Source organism: Epargyreus clarus, unplaced genomic scaffold, assembly GCF_041222505.1.
Source record: "Epargyreus clarus isolate Ecla_fem2 unplaced genomic scaffold, WU_Ecla_fem_2.2 ptg000007l, whole genome shotgun sequence".
In the NCBI taxonomy this organism is placed as follows: domain Eukaryota; kingdom Metazoa; phylum Arthropoda; class Insecta; order Lepidoptera; family Hesperiidae; genus Epargyreus; species Epargyreus clarus.
This window is the reverse complement of record NW_027332215.1, coordinates 21,913,490-21,934,180: the sequence shown is the minus strand read 5'-3', so window position 1 is coordinate 21,934,180 and position 20,691 is coordinate 21,913,490. Positions and strand designations below refer to the sequence as shown.

The following is a 20,691-nucleotide window of genomic DNA, read 5'->3' as shown; positions in this document are numbered from 1 at the left end:
ACATTAGAACTTATATCACTCAGAAAGTTTAAAAATTAAGAAATAAGTGAAATGAATTTAAATCAGCGTACCGCGCCATAAGGAACTTAGTTCCAATAAAATCTCACCAATTTCATTTCTAATGATAATTAATTAAACATAACCAAAGAGCTGGCGGCTACTTCGCCCAAAGATTGAGCCTAGCAGTGCAGCAAGGGAACACCGCCAGCGTCTTGGGAACCATGCCTCACACGGCTATTTTAGATGGTTTGTTTTATTTATAGTAATAATTTTTTTTAATCCCCTTTTTTGCATATATGTAAATAAATATAGTTATAATATAGGTATTGTAAATATGATTTTTTAATAATATTGTAAAGTAGATATAGAAAACTTTGTTGCAATAAAAAAGAAATAACCTAAAAAAAATGTAATCATGTAATTATATTTATTAATTAAATAACACTCCTTAAGCAAATAAATTCTAGCGAAATTAATGTATCACAGAAATCGTCAAATAAATAATCTGTTAAATAAAACTGATATATTGTTAAAAAAGCCGTTAGTCTATTATTATTGTAACTAGTTGTAAGTTGAGCGTATCAATAATATAAGTATAAATAATAATTCAAAATACTATATTTATATATTATCATGCAACAAATCGATTGGAAAAAGCGATTGAAGACAAATTGAAAAAGTAGCATATAAAAAAAAGACAACCTACTGAGCAGTCTTTTCAGACATAATATACACTTAAAGCTCCTTAATCACGATTTATTTTCCTTCATAAATTAATTGCAAAGTTAAAATTAATAATAATATTTTTTCTCCTAAATTGAACTATTGCTGAAGAAGATTCGGAATAAATTAATACTTCAGAAGAAAATACTTATGAACAAAAATAAAAATGGACGTGTTTGCCCTTATTTATTTATGATATTATGTGCCGTTCAAATAATTGTTTCCATATTCTGTTACAATTGCTGTTGTACTTAGTTAAATATACGTTTGTGTATTAAGTATATTATGTTTAATAAACCGAATTTTACATTTTTTGTAAGCAGAGACTACATACAATACTTGTGACAGCAAATTTTTTGCGAAACATATCTGGCAAGTGCACTTTGCTATACTCGTATGTTTGGCACTTATTTTGACACTATGAAATCTTTTTGGCACATTTGCAACATTTAAATGGCACGTGGCAATATTTAATAAATAGATGACCCACAGTAAATATTATCTGTAGAGAAAATAATTGTCGAAAGTTTGTAATGGATAGGTATGTAATACAGTAAATATGACGAATTACTTAAAATTATTTCTAAATAGTGTTAGTTTTAACAGTATACAATATAATATAAAGATAAATACAAGTAAACATCAAGTAGAACATTCATAACGACATCTATTAAAATAGTTAACATATACCTAGTTGTTTCTTACTTTAAAACATTAAATGCTAATACTTTGAGAAATTGTAAGGTAAAAAGGTTTGCACCACTTATAAAGTGTCTAAAATAAACCAAAGTAAATACTGAATGTAACTAACACCGCATGAACTAATAATATCTATTAGCATATTATTATTCTGAGCGGGTATAATTATTTTCATGATTTGGCAGAATCGAATACTGCGTGAAGACGTTTAATTGCGTCAAAACTAATATAAGATGTTTTACACTGCGAGGTAGTAAACACGAGTAAGGATGAATTTCTTCTCCTTTTCAAAGAGTCGAGGGGCAGACCCAATAAATGTAAGGAGGAGATAGTAGGAGTATAATAGTCTTCCTTTAGAATGTATAAATAACCAAGCCCTGTTAAGGATCGCGGCGTAAATGGATAGAAGTCCATAGATGGGATTGATAGTGAGGTACGGTTTACTGATTTTCTATGAAGCCACACAAAGGCGACTTTTCGATCAACTTGTTTTTCTGGTTGCGAAATATTATGGGATTTACGAATAGAAAAAATAAAATAAAATGATAGCATGGAGGTAATATTCAGTTCTCAAAATACTTTTGATTTTAATAACAAAGTAATTAATATAAGTGGTGCGTTAGACAGTTTTTTAAATAAAGTTGTACGTACATACATTAAATTAATTAATATTATTATATAGTATTTTTTTCTAAATTGGTAGGTAAGTCTTATTATACATAGATATACTTATTGAGTACTACGATAAAGGGTTTGTTATTACATTGAACATCGAAATAATCTATGATAATTTTGATTTAGGTTCATATATAAAGAGATTTTCTAATTGGTACATTAGGATTAGCACTCTAATGCTTTCAAAAATATTCAGCAGAATGAATAATAAATGGGAAAAAATAATAATTTTATTTATCTTTACTTCTTAGTCTCATCATTTCTATATACCCATCCGCCATATTTTCACCAACTACCATAACTATAAGATCACAATTCGTTCCTATTTACGACCTGTTTTATTTAAGCGTATCTAATTTACTGAAATAAGTATTAAATACAACAAATATTATAATATCATATCGTATTCAATAATCGTCGAATACAGAATACAGTTTAAAAAAAGATTACATTTTTAAAAGTATTAAATATCTGAATTCGTATTTTTTGTCATTGATTTAAAATAAAATGATTTATTAAATACGTAACATAATAATATGATTTTTAAACTTCTCTGCTGTATTGTACCAATTGATTTCTTTATTGAGCAGGTCGGAGAGCTTGTCTCCTTCTTTGTGTTAATTTATTTTTGTTGATTGGTTTCCGTGACACCTGAAAAAGAATAACACGTGTTTATAAAACGGTACTGGGTGTAGTTGTAACAACTATGTTTTTTATTTCTCATTGAAAATCCTTTGAAACGAAGTGGGAAAGGTTATATACATATACATCTATTTTGTTACTTCGACAATTTTTAATCAAGTTTTAGACACTTAGTGATACTTATAAAACTATCGAGTTATTCACAATTCAATTTGAAGGTGTGGCGATTGGAGAATATCGAAGTATATTGAAGTGCTACGATGTAGTTAATTGTATTAGGTAGCATTAAGTAGTCTGAATAAGGCACTCATGTAGAGTACACGTGTTGCAGTATTTCATTTCTTCGCCTCTAACCCCCTCGCTCCGCAAAGGAAACATAACAAAATACGGCAAAGGGACTTTTGAGCCCAAAATAGTATTACAAAATGTAAAAACTCACCCGGTGAAGGCTACGGAAAACCTCTCGAACCGGCTTCTCGTCGACAAAATCATAGGCAGACAGAGCTGGAATTAAATAACACAAGACATTAAATATAAAAATCAAATTCATACATAAATTGCGATACATACAGGTTTCGAAGGAGGAAGTAGATGCACAAAATATGACATGCAACGGGCTTCGTTTTATGTCGGTTCGGCACGTGACGTTACATCTTTTAATTCATTATTATTGGTTCGAAACTTTGAAGGTGGTACAACTCTCACTTCGACTCCGGCGGCACCACCGCAACACCTATTTCTGCCTAATAACAGACAGCTTAGTACCCAGGTGTTGCGGTGCATCTGTAGTCGACCTCCGGTAGGACTCTGATCATATCTGATCTTCGTCTGCTACTCTAATATTATAAAAAAAAAGATTCATTGAAATAAAAATGCAAGTACAAACGGCTTATTCCACAAATCCCCATTGGAAATCCCCATCAATGGGGATTATGAGTACAAACAGTGATAGTCAAATGGTTGAAACTGTGCGTCTTAATTTTAATAAAGGGACCAAGGTTCACCAAAGGCTCAATTTTTCAAAGTCAAATTTCAAATCTCATGTTTTTCAAAGTAATGTGCATTATAACAAATAACCTACTTATCACTTACTTAAAAGGGGAAGGAAAACATTATGAGAAAATTTACACGAGTATGAACTCTACCAATTCGCACATGGTCTACGCGGTGAACTATGACCTCAACCAATCACATTTCAAGAGGAGACCCGTGCCCAGCAGTGGAACAGTAATGGGTTGACGGGTAAATCAAAATGAAGTAATAAAATGCGAAACCATAATAACAATAATATTATGAAATAAAATTATAAAATTAAACTTGTAGTAACAATATTTGAGATACAAAAATAATATTGGTTTTATTGTAAAATTCTTTGATGTACGAGTACTACCTGTTGGATTAATGGCGGATTGTGTGGCCGGGTTTCCGCGTCGGCGCAGAGATAAATATCTTGTCTTGTTTAAATCGAAATTCATTTTTCGATAAGTATTTTGGCCGAAATTTAACGGCACAGCTACGAAACCTGTAAATGCGAAGATCAATTACTTAACAATATTACATATCTTATTTTATATAATAAATTTAATGACCGTACATGAAAAATAACATTCGTTAAGGGAATATAACACGTCGCGATAAAAATAACATGCTATGCCAAATACTTTAGTTTATTTTAGTTTTTAATTCTTGTAGGTAAGGATTATTTATTATTAGAATCGTGAAAACTTATTGAGTTAGATCATTCAGTGAATAAAACAATTTATAATCTTTAAAAACTATATGTACAAGATATTGGTAATAATTTGGGCAATTTGCAAAAGTTTTACTTTAATACTATATTGTATTAAATACTTACGTGTTGTGGTTTCCCTATTAAAAGGCAGCAGTTAAAAAATGTAACATGTGAATTAATATACATAGCATATAATAATATTATTAAAACATAAATATAGAAGTGAATAAAGTAAAGAAATCGTTACCGAAAGGCTAAAAGTCTAACACACAAAGCATATTCAATTTCCAAAGACGATATAATACGAGTATCTATTATATTCTAGCATTAATTACTAACTGTACATAATATATTATACGGGAAAAAATGCAAATAAGGTTCCATCCTACGCGATATAACCGATCCTACTCATGGTGCAATAATATACATTCTAATTTCAAATACTGAAATATCCACTTATCCATTATTTGCTCATATCAATATTAAATGTTAAATAAAGGATTCTTTCTTTTTGATGTTAAGTTAATTACTATTAAAATTATTTATATAATAGAAAAACCTACCATTTAGGATACCAACCCCAAAGGTGAAAAACTGGTTGTCGTATATCGCAGAACTCTATCTCTTGAACTCTTATTACATGATTTTTATAGAATGAGTAATATTATGGCCTCTATATACCTGCCCAAGAGCGAGACGAACTCGTACAAGGATGGTTCTGTATCACATATTTTCATATGTTTTTTATTTTTAGTATTTATTATCATAGCAGCCACAGCAGTGAATGCATTGTGAAAATTTGAACAGTTTACTTATTATGGTTCAATAGATAAAGAACGAAAATCACGGAAAATGGCGATTTATTAGGGTAGCGTTTATTTTTAAGTTTTTTCATGTGTTCTCTTCCATCCATTTTTTGTTCTAAGAGGAGACCGAAAGCACATCTATTCACTGCACTGACTATATAATATATTATCACGTTTGAAGACATTTATTTCTCACAAGACTTTACATAAAATCACAAGAGAAATTACAAAATTCAAACACATTTAAATGGGCTAGCGTAGTGTAATCATTGATTCTGTTATAAGCAAATGTTAATATTATTGTAATACTAGATGACCCGGCAAACGTTGTGTTGCCATATAAATAAAAAAGTGGTAGGGATGAACAACCCTTATCACTTAGGGGTATGAAAAATAGATAGTAGCCGATTCTCAAACCTACTGAATATGCATATAAAATTTGGTGAAAATCGGTAAAGCCGTTTCGGAGGAGTACGGTAACTAACATAGTGTCACGAGAATTTTATATAAAAGATTTATTGACTTCTACGGTTAGTAGTAATAGTTAATTCGAACTTACCACGGGTCGAACTCCGCCAATATCCTGGCCATTGTCTCCTCGCCTGTAAGTAATAAGTAATGCTACATTATTTATTGTACATGCGTGGACAAAAAACTGCATCAAAATATTGAAAGGCCTTTTAAATTTGTAACATATTGCGACTTCTGGCGTTTTAAAGTTAGGTTATATTTCTCCTTAGCGTAGTTAAGGGATTTTCCAAAAACAATGAAATAGGTATTTAATTATTTTCTACGAAAAGGCCAAATACCGACTTTTATAAAGATTACATCAAAATTGGGGGACTTTCAAACAAACTTACAACCCTTATTTATCCCAATAAGGGTTGATTTTCCAATAACGGTGTAATAGGTGTCCTATTATTTTCAATCAGAAAGCTAAATACCAATTTTCATAGACTTTGCTTCAAAATCTGCGGACTTCTAAACGAAGTTTCTACCCCTATTTTACCCTCTTAAGTGATGATTTTCCAAAAACAATGAAATAGGTGTTTAATTATTTTCTACCGAAAATCCAAATACCGATTTTCATAGATATACATACAAACTTACAACCCTTATTTAACCCACGTAAGATTTGATTTTCCATAAACGGTAGAATTAAAGTTTCACTATATGTAACCAGTAAGGCAATGGCTTACTTTCATAGTGATGGCTTTCAAATTGGCAAATTTTAAAATAAGCTGTCAACCCCTATTTAACCAACTTAAGGGATGATTTTGAAAAAACTCTTAAATTCGATTTTTATTGTTTTAAATTAGAAAGCTAAATATGAATTTTCATCAAGTTTTGACGGACTTTCATATTAACTTTCAACCCCTATTTAACCCCCTTAACGGTGGAATATCAAAAAAGTTTTAGTGCGCATCTACATTATAAAGTGAAGCTATATTCCAAATTTCATGATTGTAGCTTCAGTAGTTTAGTCAAAACCTTGATTAATACGTTTTGAACGTGAGTATCTTTTCGCTTTTATATATATAGATTAGCAGTAATTTAGGGGCTTTCGATTTAGAAACGTTGGTATAGCCAATAATATTTATAGTAAGCACATAATAAAAAACTCTAATTATAATTGAAACTATGTATCTCATCTCATTATAATCAGACAGAGAATGTACGTGGGAGTGCATCGTAAGATTTTTCAAAATAATTACAAATCGCCTCTATAAGAAATTAAAAACGAAAATATACAAAGAAAAGTTTGGAAAATCCAAAAGTGCACGACTCATAATGCTCATTTAATTATGAAATATAAAAAAAAAAAAAACTTAAGTCGTTCAAAATTAATTGCCGAAAAAACAGCTGTAGTAGGAAGAAGGTACTGCACAAGCGCCCCTGGTGGAATAAATGTACATAATATCTATAGATATACAGTCTTGTAGTTTTCGTTTTTTATTAATTGCAATTAAACGACACTGAATTAATTAATCATTCGCATTTAGTGACCTACAATCGTCGATAAAAATTAAAAAAAAAAATTAACTCAAATGATGGATTTTTTCACAAGTTACAGTGTTTTCAGGTTTCACACATGACGGACAGGAATTTTTTTTGACCTATTTTGGTGTTTTTTTCCAATTCTATTGCAGTAAATCAATTTTTAAAAAGTATGGAATTAATCTCCATTAAATTATCTCGACAATAGTATGCAAAATATCTTGATTCCGTGAACTATCAAGGCTATAATAATAAAAATAGCCGCCAAAATGAAGCGAAAAAAATTTTTCGATCGTAAAGCACTCTCTGATGCTTCGCATCATGAGTCGTGCAAAATTCAAAAAGCTGACAATATCATAAAATTCCTTATTTAGTACTTACCTAAGATGTCTGAGGCATTAAAATACATTTTTATGTCATCGTCGATATCATCGGACCACATATTTAGACTGAAACAAAATCAAATAAATTTTGTTAATAATGCTGGCATATTTATCCTTTATGTAAATATAATTGTCCAAGTACTAGTTGTGGAACTCGCACATGGAAGCACATGGAAGCTTCCGTACCGTACCATCAAATGTTCATTATTTTTTATATTTATGGGGACAATGCTTACATCTATTTATAATTATTATTCAGATACAATAATATTACTTGGAATTAAAAGAAATAGTTTGCTAAAGGTATTTTTATTAATTTTATTATATTTTGTGACAATATTTAGTCGTATGGAAAAACGCCATCTAGTTAACCCTGTAGAACTAACGATAAATACGCCACGTATCAATAACTTCAGACATGATTTTATCATTCATTCATCGATGGCGTTAGGTTGATCATTAATGATACGTAATCAAAGTATAATAAAATTAAAATTATATACTAAAATATGTTTTATTGTTATTACTTGTATTTATTATAAAAGCAATTTTAGTAGTGAATGGATGGCAAAAATTTCAACCGTCTACATACTACGATTATCAATTTGTTCGGAAAATGCCGATAAATATCGGTTTCTTGTATGACGACCCCTTTGTAATACGCTTTTATTAGCTTCGTCCTGTATGTATGTTTGTAGGTTTGTGGGTTACTCTCCTTAACTGAGAGCCAGTTGCTTCTTACTGTTAGTATATCGTCAATCCCGCGATACATCGATCGTGGGTTCTAATCCACGGTGAAAAAAATTTTTTTCAGCATTTTTTTAGTAATAAATCGAACTAAAAATGCTAAAGAAATATAGTTTACTAGATGACCCGGTGAACTTCGTACCACCTAATTATGCTTGACTATCTGTACCCCCTGGTTTCACTCGTGTAATTTATGTGTTACGTCCATAAACTACTGGTAAATGTTAGGAAATGCTTTCAGCTACCTCTCCACCAATTTTCAGCCAAAACGGTTCAGCCGTGCTTGAATTATAAAATGACTTCACGGAAACGCGGTCGAACGGGATAAAAAAGTACCCTATGTCCGTCTTCTGGTTCTAAGCTACCTCTCCACCAAATTTTAGGCCAAATCGGTTAAGCCGTTCTTGAGTTATAAAATGACTTCACGGAAACGCGGTCGAACGAGATAATAAGTATCCTATGTCCTTTTCCTGCTTCTAAGCTACCTCTCCACCAAATTTCAGCCAACTCGGTTCAGCCATTCTTGAGTTATAGTGTAACTACTCGTAACACGACTTTCTTTTATATATATAGATATTGATTCAGTACGTGTTTGAAAATAACTCAATGATAACAAAATATTTTTTGTTGAGAAAAACTATCATTAAAATAGATTATTATTTAATATTTGAAACTGCGATGGTAGCGAAGTGTGTCGAATCCAATGTGAAACATTCCAAAATAAATTAAAAATTAATTAAAAAGACCTTTTCCCACGGACTAAATTGTGAATCTAAACCATTCTCAAGTCCCCTTGAATACACACAACAAATTTCATCAAAATCAGCCCACTCGTTAAGAGAAGTTCAGTGACATACACACGCACATAAGAAATATATATATTAAGAAACTAACAATACACGCTATTACGATAAAATCAAGGAAAAAGTAGAAAATAATTATCAATCTATGAGTCGATTAAGGAACAGTGAATAATGTAATTGTGAGAAAAGCGTGGGGTGCTCTATTTATCAGTTCTCGAAAAGCGCCCCATACTTTTTCCACAAATATGATTTGCACGTCGATTATTGCTTTAAAAGACTTGGATCGTATCCAAACCTGTTTAAAAATCAATACGGACATTGTTACGTAACCACCATATTGCGTAATGGAGGTTCTGTTCACTATTTCACAAACAAAGTAAAGGTTTGACTACGTAGTATACATAGTGTCAAGTTCACGATCAGCACGTCGATAATTGCTTTAAAAGACTTGGATCCTTTCCAAACCTCATTATGAATCAATACGGACATTGTTACGTAACCACCATATTGCGTAATGGAGGTGATGTTCAGTACTTGATAAACAAAGTAAAGGTTTGACTAAGAAGTATACATATTGTCAAGTTCACGATCAGCACGTCGATTATTGCTTTAAAAGACTTGGATCGTATCCAAACCTCTTTAAAAATCAATACGGACATTGTAAACTAACCACGTAATTGCGTAATGGCGGTGCTGTTCAGTACTTAGACAAACAAAGGAAAATGATATGACGATGGAAATATTTTCGTTTCTGACCTTTAGAAGAACACTTATCATCAATATGTCCAATAAATAATGGTAGTATGATTCGATTAGGTGGCATGAGGATGGAAAAAATTAATAAATATGATTGATAGATAGGTCTATTTATTATATACAATATTTACCTTGGTGTCGAAGGATTATGAACAAATCCGTACTCAGTCCGAAGGGAGGAACTGCTTTAAATAACAATTAATTAAAAACTTTACTAGTTTGAGATGTAACCCAGCCGCGCCCAATGGCCGTATGGAGAATGCGATCGATAGTTACCGATAATAAATTACGAGATGAATTATGAAATATATTTTGTTATGGCAATGTAGACCGTAGTAAAAAGTGATAAAGCTTTTTGTACACTGCGGAGCTTTCATACGGGCATAGATTATCTTAGGTTCGTGAAGGGCGCGGCTGTTTCATACGGGCTACAGAGCCTTAAAAATGTTTTATTACTCTAAAAAATATCTCTTCTGTTATAGTGCCATTTAAAAACAAATATTAAGTTTGGCGAAATATACAAATTGTTGAAGCATAAAATCACGTCGAAAATTTTTGGTTTTAAACCATTCCAATTACGTTTAAAACGGGACAAGATTAATAAACATATTTTTATATAATTATGTCAATGTCAAAATATTTGTTATTTTTAAAGTTATTCTTTCTTCCTCATGTCTCTTATAATTAATAATAGTATAAAGTTGATCATGTGTGATTCTACCATAGGATTCTACCGTAAACAGCGTAGCCTATGTAAGGTCTACGTTAATGCTACGCCGCCGCTACGACGTAGTTGGCGCATTGCAGTGCAGTCATATTATAGATGTGATAAAAACAATTGACGTATAAAATAAACGTTTTTTTTTGGTAATTTTCATATCATCTAAATTATTTTTTATCACACTTTTACGAATAAATTTAGAAGATGTTACTATAATAATAAAATAAAGCTGAAAAACTAAATACCACAATAATTACAAAAGTAATTATCAAACTAAAAAAATATCATTGTTGTAATTTAGTAATTTTGCCATCTAGTGGTTCGATTGTAAATCGATAACAGCATCAATTGGCTTATTAGTTATGATTTAGTCCGCACCACACAGCCGCAGCGCCATTTACCTCCAACATCGTCTTGAAAATCGGTAATTATGATGATCCTGATAACGACACTGAGAGAACATTATTAAATCGTGTATTGTCATCGAGTTGAAAGAATCTCTTACATACATATTTACCTAGACACTACAGGTTAAGCTAATGAAAGTGTAGTAATGTATAATTATCATATATAATTATTAGTAATATATATTTAAATAATAATAATATTATGTTATTGATAGCAGTCTACCATGGCAACATTTTATATCGGTTATGTCTACAGATACAACCAAGCTATAATATACAACCGAATACAGATAATATATAGTTGGTATAGAAAAGCTATAAAACAATTTGTCGTTTTAAATATTTATCAGATAAAGCGATATCTTAACATAGGAAAATAATTGGATTGGGATCGCATTATTATTTACAGCAAACAACATGTGTGTATTTAATAATTCATACTAATTTTATATTTCATATTTGTTGTATGTTTATATTTGTTGTATACGAATTGTATCGTTGGAAGTTTGTTTTGATATGGCAATCAGTTGTACGCTTAGTGTCAAGCGTTTGGCATTTAACTTTAGACACATAAATCAACATCTAAAGTCACAGGTTTGACAATATTTGACAATGAGTAAATATTTAAAATATTTATTAATTTTATTATAAAGTCTCATTGATCAATTACTTCATATTATCCAGGTCTTATTTGTACATGTTATATCGCATGGGTTGTGTAATTATACAGATGCAATGAGGAATAGGCAATATAATATTGATAAACACATAGCTGTATAACCTAAAATGTCATTGGACAAACCTATAAACTATTATCATTCTACATGATGAGAAGAGGTATGAACTATTTAAATAATGTGTTTTTCCAGTTACAAATAGCTCTTTTAATAGTTTTAAGTGAGAATACTGAACAAAAACAAAAACGAATGATGGGCTGCCAGAAAGAGACAAACAACATATTCCATACGCATGCGCGATCAAAATATGTATGAGATAGGCATAGATGTTACGGATAGTATCCCATTTACGGCTCACCAGTCTACACGTCTTCGTTAAAAAAGCTATACGTATTTTAATTCTTTCAAATATATATACAATGTAAATTTAATATGACAATAAGTTAAATCAGTGGTAACATGCAAATACTTTGTTTGCTGACTTTATTTGCTGACGATAGCACAGTTCTGTTGAATGTTCAATGAAGATGAAAATGAATTAGAAGAGAACATCAATAGCGCAATATTTAAAATAATACAATGGTTTAAACAAAATAATTTGACACTTAATATCAATAAAACCAAAATCATGACATTTAACACTAAGAACAAATTAAATATCAATTATAATGGCAATTCTATTGACGAAACTGAGAAAACTAAATTCTTAGGACTACATATTGATAATAAAATTAATTGGAAACCACACATTGACACTATATGTAAGAAGTTGTGTAAATTCTCATACATGTTACGAAAGTTACGAAATTTAGTCGACTTAAAAGCAGTATTAACAGCATATCATGGTTTTGTTGCCACAACGTTAAGATATGGAGTTATGTTTTGGGGAAACTCCACAAACAGAGAACTTGCGTTCAAAGCACAAAAAAGATGCATCAGAGCAATGTGTAACTTGAAGCAAAGAGATTCGTGTAAACCACATTTTAAGAAACTACATATTTTAACTTTACCTTCACTGTACATATTCGAATGTGCAGTTTTCGTAAAAAGTAACCCTAAAGAGTTCCAGTTCCGTTCAGGACCGCGTCACAAAGATAAACTCACATTATTGCCTGCTCGTACACACTTATTCAGCCAAAGCTTTTACGGAAGAGCACCAAATATATATAATAATATACCACATGATATTCGAAATTGCAAGGATATCCATGCGTTTAAAAATAAACTATAAACATATCTAACTAATAAATGCTACTATAGTTTAAAATCCTTTTTGAGCGATAAAAATTAGTAATCCAATTTGTTATCAAGTCATATTGAATGTCATAATTGTTAGAATTAAAATTATAATAATAGTTTTTAGATGACATTTATATTTGTAAGCCACTTAGTGGCAGAATAAGTGACTATGTAACAAAAATGTGTAACAACTAACAATTACCTTATTCACAAATAAACTGATTTGATTTGATTTGATTTTAAAATAATAAAGGCCGCATACATGCTACGTCATAGGAGTATATTTACATATGTAGAAGTACTATTTCGTAAAATAAGTAAAAACATATAAGGAAAACAAATTAATCATATTTTTACACAAAAAATATATTGAATTAGTGCTTCAGATAGACACTATCTGGATAAACAAAAGCAAATATAATTATTTAGTTAAACGTGGACTTAACGTTAAAATAAACTATCATGTTGTTATATTTAGTTTTCTTTTTAACTTTGAATTGCTTGTTTATATTACAGTAAAAAAATACGTTAGTCTATTATAATGATTTATTATTTCGAAACATCAATTAATGAACAAATTACTAAAATGTAAGTTACGGTAACATAAATTTACTTTAAGTTACCGTAACTTATAATACATTTTTGTAATTTGTATTTTTTACTATTTTGGAAAAAATATTATTTAAAATAAAATAAGTAAAAAGTATGTTCTGAGTTAAACAAAAAAACAAGCAAGTAAAAATATCATAATAAAGTGCATAGTAAGTAGTTACGTAACACACTAAATAGATATAAATCACTAACTTACAGTACCCGGCTCCAAGGAGTGTCAGCCAACTTCAAAATACGCTTTCGTCATCAAATGGTTTTCAACTATTTTCACTGCCACTGTAATTTGTTTGCCACTTGTCGTTTGAAATGTAACTTTAAACATTTTTGTAAATGTAATTGTGAGCGTCGTTTTTTCGGTTATTTTACTTTTTAAAGTATCCCGTAATATTATCCCGTAAATATTGAAATTAAGACTTAAAACTTGCTGTCAGAGTCTTGGCTTGGGGTGTGATTCCGCCGCGTTTTCGCGTGACGACGACAAAGATGATCTGAAACCCCGCGTTGTAATAGAATAGAGTTGTATTACATTTTCGTAGCTCCGCATCATATTATGTGCGCGCATGCGTATACTGGTCTTACATTGTAAAGTTCGTTTATTTTCAACAAAAAATGCATTTTTTAAGTTTTGTATTTAGTGGTTCCACTAATGATTACCTAAAAAATATGAATCTTAAAGCGAAAAAACATTTACAACAATTGATAAAATTATTGGTCTGTTACTGTAGTAATGAAGTAGAATAAATCTTGAGATTTGCCGACAAATCCTAAGGTTAACCAACGTGAGTTGGTAAGTGTCTGAATTTCGGGCATTTGCCAATAGAGTTGAGCCAATGCTATTTATCAATAGCGGTTGTTTAATGTTCGTTTATTCGAAAAAACAATTAGTATTTTCATAGAGCTCTAAAAACAAACAAACAAAACGTCGACTCGGCTTTTACAGTAGCATATCGATCAAATATTGTTTAGTCTAGTTGTGTGCTTGTATGGTTTCATGATAATGCACATACGAGTACAGTCAGTTACAAAATAATTTGTCATAAAAACTTTGTAACACAAAAACTTAATTAAAACTAAGTACAAGTAAATTAAGTGTTGCAACTAGTGCCCACGCTAGGTTAGACCTGTGTTGTAGTCACCAGTAAAACCTTCGAATCAACAACATATTCGGTCAGATCAGTCTTTATCGATTTATGACTTATGTACTTAATGATCATCTCCATTACTTCAATTGGTTACGTAATGCGTCGACAGCTAACGCCGAAGTAATCAGCGCGGATCGACTTTTTAGTTGACTGTACGGGTGATCCAATTCACGACAATACATTGAACTGTCGGTCGATAATTGTTCGACTTGTTTATCGAGAGGTGACTAAATGAGGTTTTTAGTACGGCAACTATCTTTTTTGCTCGCAATTTCAGTTGCCTGTATTACAAGTTGTGGCCCAGTTTAGGCAACTGAAGATAAACGTTATGTCCAATCTTATAATAATTGTACGGGTAAAACTAAATAACCATAATCGTTTAAATAAACTAAATAAAAGAAAGATAAAAACCAAATTTTATATTTCCTTACTTAATGGAAATATTATACTAAAAATGGGGTGAGTGACGCGCGGTACGCTTACCGATTGCGAAGTAATTAACAATTCTAAAGTAAAGCAATGAATAGGTGTAAATTGCTGACACAGGACTGTACGTGCATTGCCCGTACAATAATGTTACCCTACATCTAATAACATTGTGTACTAAAATTGTGCTGTTTTATTAAATAAACATTTATTATTTATTTAATTTACCTGATGGTAAGTGGGCATCGCCGACCATGGACATCTGTAATCAATCCCAGATAAGACAATGTTTTGTGACTTAACAAGATTGCCTTGCCTCCCCTGAAGACTAAGTTGCATCTTCTCGGATAATCATGTCTCTTTTACCGAAACATTCTTGTTAGTAGAAATAGATGTGGTGGTGGTGCCTCTGGAGTGGAACCATGAAGGGTTCCACCACCCTAAAGTGTTTCTACGGTTTCTAGTTGGTATACGGATCTAGATAACACACAAGTAAACATTTTTGTTCGGCTACATGTTTGTCGAAGACTGCCTTACTCGTGAAATGTTCTGTTTCACCTTTCACATACATAAGAGTATCACTACCACAGGATTGCCTATTTTCCTTCTTTTCTAGTTATTTAATTAATAAAATAATATAGGTTACATCAGTTCAGCAACAGGTTGTTCAACCAATTGTGCCAATCGTCTACAGCGTTCGAGGACTTTAAGCGCAGTCCAGCAAAATTTTTTTGTTTGAAGTATTTGCCATTTGTTATTAATAATTTGTTTGATTGTTTTGTTACTTTATTTAAAGCTAATTTTATCTATACAAAAAAAAGGGAATTGCAACAAGCACAAGGCCCCACCGAGACTCGAACTCGGATCGCTGGATTCAAAGTCCAATGTGCTAACCATTACACCATGAGGCCGTTGTAGAAGAGCTTTCAAATTGTAGATACTTTTAACTACTGTCCTACGTCGTAATAAGCAAATTAACTACATTTCATTTCATCATTTCATTAATTAAGTTCATTTTTACAATATAAAACGGGGGAATGATTTTTTAGGCATTGATAACCTCGCAGTATGAACATCGGAATTTCCGGGTACATAGCACTCGTCGCTTATTTTTATTAGTTGGAAATTATTTTACATATTTAAAAAAAATCCCTAATATAACCTTAAAAAAGTGTTTAAATATATATAAAATCTGCCAATCTGCACTTGACCTGTGTTTTATAATAATAGCCATTAATTTATTTTACTTATAAGTGAAATATATGAAAAAATACAATACGTTTTATTCCGAGATTATTGTTTTTACAGAACAGCGCCCTCTTCTGAAATTATTGGGAATTGTAACAGGATGAAAGCACCTAACGAGGATTTTCGTAGCCAAAGCCCACCTTATCACTTATAAAAAAATATAAGTCTCGTGAAGATTTTACAATATGTTTAATAGAACAAATTGTAACGTAAAAAAAAGTTACAAGGAATTTACATACCGTAACAGTTTAGGATAGTACACTATCTATTCTACCTCCACACAACGCCATCTCGTGAAATCGTTGCAAATTTCAATTTTAGAACTTTGCATGTCTGTTTCATTTTATTTTGTTAAACATAATTTTAGTGCAAATACAAGAACAAACTATAACATAAAAAAACTTTGGAAATGTGTCCCATCGTTTCTCAATTCTACTATTCTGTGACGTACGTGTGCTGAAGTGTGCATAATCAATTTTGGTGTTGACTTTACGAGTTATTTTATTTAGACTTGAATATTCATTTCTACTTAAAAATATGTTACATATCATTACGTAAAATACACTCAACACTGACTCATATTGTAGTAATGTATTCCTACAATAGTAAGAAATACAAGTATAAGGAGATGCGTTTTCAGCACTCAGTTCAGTTTCCGTTAAACACACACAAACACACAGCACACTCACAGATACATAGATTCAGCGTTTCACTTAATGTAAACTTGTTCAATGTATGTGTATTGTTTGCTTCTCTTTCGTTCCCGTTCATGCGATCCTGTATGAGACCTCTGATATATTTAGGCCACGCCTTCGAAATTGTCCGGCCCACTATTGCCGCGTATCAATTAGCCTCCTGGGAGAATATGTTGTCCTGGTAGAAGATTCGTATATATGCGTTATATTTAAAAAAATCTGAGTGCGAATTTAGCCGACGATTGTGCGTCAAGTCTAAATAGGTCATTATTTGGCGAAACACTCGCTATGTGGTCGCGTTTATGATGGTTGTGTGTGCGTGCTCGGGGGTTGGGATCCCAAACCTACTGATTTTTGGTGCCCCATTCCTTGAAAAGATAATATCAAACAATGTATTAAGTATTAGTAATATAAGTATCACTTCACGCACCGTCTAAAAAATATCCTTATTTTGGTTGCAAACAATATATATGTAGGTCTTGTTAGTTCTCTGTGAACTTTAATTATCATCAGTATTGAAAACAGGCAGAAATTAATTTTTTGGTCAATAAACCTTTAAAATTAGATTGCAAGCAGTTTTCAAATGCCTCCAATGTGCATAATATGTGCATGTTAGTCCCGTTACAATTTTATACAAGTGAAATATTAGGATGCTTTAAGATAGAGTAATCTAGTAGTGTATTATACATATTTTAATTTAGTCACCTACTAAGAAAAGTAAATTAAAGTAAAAAAATGTAAATTAGAATAAGCGGTTCGAATGTTTATGTTAGATATTTATAAATTTGAAGAATGATTAAATCTAAATGGAGTTAGCATACATATACGTATATCGGAGATGATGATATATTGAACGATGAAATGGGCCAAGGAGCCAAATACTTTGTAATCTAAATGTTTGAAAATCGATAACAGAATTAGGAAACAAAAGGTGTTGGAACTCTTCGTAATTTTGATTTAGTCCATTAAAATGTTAAAATTTCTGGTCCTTAGTGTATACTATAACACCGAAATTCATATCACATTAATATCATTGATCTATTATAAAAAATAAAAAATAGTACAAGATACGACCGTAACCATTTTCCCTATATTAATCCTGGAAGTATCGGCGAGCAATGGATGTCCTTGGATGGGTTCACGCGTACGCTCGAATCACACGGCAAACAGAAATTCATGGAAGTACACGGTACATTATCACGCACATTCATACCTTACGGTTTTGTCAGTTTACTAAGTGAATAGTGAATAGCAATGGACATTCGGTTTAATTGCAACCTTAACCCTATCCTTGAAATATACCAAAAATAACCAACGTGTGTTTAAAAATAACTCGTCTTAACAATTTTAGTCAAACATAAAGGTTAGATACGAACGTTCAAAATATACAATGAAAATTTGGGCACGCATTGAATATTCTATGTATGGCTGCAGTCTACTTTGAAAGAGGGATGGATTTCTTTAAACTCCAGTACTCACTAATAGAAATCTAAAGTAAGGAACTAAATGAATTCCAAATCACTTTTTGTAGACACTGCTATTACCAATCCCTCGTCAAACTCTTCGAGATAATGTAGCCCTAGTACTTCAGTTCACGCGGAGTTCATTCCCTCCATTGCTGAATGTTCCCGAGCCGCGCAATGGATTAACCCAAATGTGATTGCAAACGAGTAAAAGGGGTCATATTATGAATAGTTCATAAGTATGAAGCTCCGTTAATTGAGAAAACCAGGAATTTTACTAACAATAAAAAGTGATAACTGAACATCTAAATAATGGTTATATGTGAGTTACGGTATCATCAACTTTGCAGTTCATCTGGATGACTCTGATTTATTTAATATAAATGCACACACAATACGGATATATGCAGATAAAAAACCCCTTTTTACTTTTTGTTTTATTAAATACAGTGTATTTGTGTTTTTATGTACATATTTTACATGCTTGTTTCAATACACACATACAATATAATATAGGTACAAATCCAACATGAAATTAAAACAAAAAGTAGATAAAATTGTAAGTGTAAATTGGGAATAGTACTAAATTAGTTTAGACTCAATTTTCAGATGAAGGTGAGATTCTTCTATTAATGAGAAGAAAGCGGGTCAAGAATCTTAATCAATTCTTACTTTTTAGTTCTACTTAGAACTAGTCCTAAATATGCAAAGCAAAAACGACTTGCTTTCCGCTATAAAATATTAAATTAAATAATAAATAAATTGCGAATATCTACAATAAATAAAAGATAAGAATTCGGGAGCAACAAGATAATATTGTTGTTCAAAGTTAACATTATATAACTTTACTCTCTTTCTAAATGATATATTAAGTACTTAATTTCGAGAGTTAGCGCCATCTGTTGATTAGATACGCAAAGTTACTTTGCACGACCCTTCACAAGATGTCAGTGTTACTTTAATACTAAAGCATTTTATTCTTTATTTCCTGGTTATTAAGTAATGAACCATTATCAAAAATATACACAAATAAAGTGGCTGAGTGGTTATCGTGAAATATAATTAAATTTGATATTGTAATTGAACATTTTAGCCTATATTTCACAAATTTTGCCTAGTGTTTGGAAGATTTTGGCTGTATGGTTTAATTTTTTAGTTTATATTATTAAAAATATTAAAATTTGTCTTTAGCCTTTTTGTCTAGTGTATTTTTTCTTCCTTTTATCATTTTCTAGAGTAAATTTGAGAATATAGATTGTTTGCTGTTTCATTTGAAAATATTTTACAAAACATGAACACTTAGTCTGGTAATTAGGTATATACATATAATAATACTTTTAAAGCTATTTATGAAAACATCTATATATTTCTTAAATTAAAATAAATAATTACACAAAATTAGATATAATTTCAACTAAAACAAAGAAATAATCGTGAAACAAGATCTAAAAATTTTGGAGTACACAGGAATTTCATAGCTACCTATGTCCTTCTTAAAGGTATAGAAAAATAATTGGCATATTAAATTAAATAAAGTAGATAAACGCTAAAAATGATTCAGATTCGATTCAACTAACCCCGAATTTCGCCAGTTTCGTTGGTTGCCCATTGGCTTAGTTGGATAGAGCAACGTGGTAACGATTGCGTCGTCAATCGGCTTGACCCACGGAGGTCGTCGGTTCAAGTCCGACATGGGCAACCTACTTTTGCTTTTTTTTTCCTATATTTTTTATATTAAAAGATTTCTCAAATAAATTTGAATATTTTCAAAAAAATATTACTATAAAAAACAAAAAAACAATTATTTCATCAAGATAAGTAAAGACGCGTTATTATATCAATCCTTAACTAAATACGTATATATCACTGGCACAGTACCTTTTATATTTTTTTATAGTATTTTTTATGAATTTAATTTGTAACGATTTACAATTTTCAAAAGTGGCGTTGCCTTAAACATTATATTGCTAGCTTATATTAGACAATAAAGGCGTGGTAATAGGGTATAAGTTGGAATACTTAATGCTTTATACATTTATTTGCTATTAAAAACAATATATTGGTAAACAATTGACAAAGAAACATAAAATGAATATT

The 20,691-nt window shown here is 31.0% G+C and overlaps 1 protein-coding gene and 1 non-coding gene across 3 annotated transcripts; both read right to left on the bottom strand.

Moving 5' to 3' along the window:
* Positions 1-388: 388 nt before the first annotated feature.
* Positions 389-14,097, bottom strand: LOC140743660 (uncharacterized). 2 transcript variants are annotated; one of them, XM_073075103.1, is made up of 7 exons: positions 13,817-14,097; positions 7,657-7,724; positions 5,837-5,879; positions 4,595-4,608; positions 4,130-4,261; positions 3,179-3,243; positions 389-2,748 (listed from the first exon to the last, which is right to left on the bottom strand). In XM_073075103.1, exons 2-7 carry the CDS (start codon positions 7,715-7,717, stop codon positions 2,677-2,679), a joined length of 387 nt encoding a protein of 128 aa, XP_072931204.1. In that variant the 5' UTR covers positions 7,718-7,724; positions 13,817-14,097; the 3' UTR covers positions 389-2,676. The 2 variants fall into 2 exon arrangements, with proteins under 2 accessions (XP_072931204.1, XP_072931202.1); XM_073075101.1 differs by lacking the exon at positions 13,817-14,097 and adding an exon at positions 10,096-10,222.
* A 1,930-nt stretch (positions 14,098-16,027) lies between these two features.
* On the bottom strand, positions 16,028-16,099 carry TRNAQ-UUG (transfer RNA glutamine (anticodon UUG)). The gene has a single exon. It is a non-coding gene; the product is annotated as a tRNA-Gln (tRNA).
* Between the last annotated feature and the right edge of the window lie 4,592 nt (positions 16,100-20,691).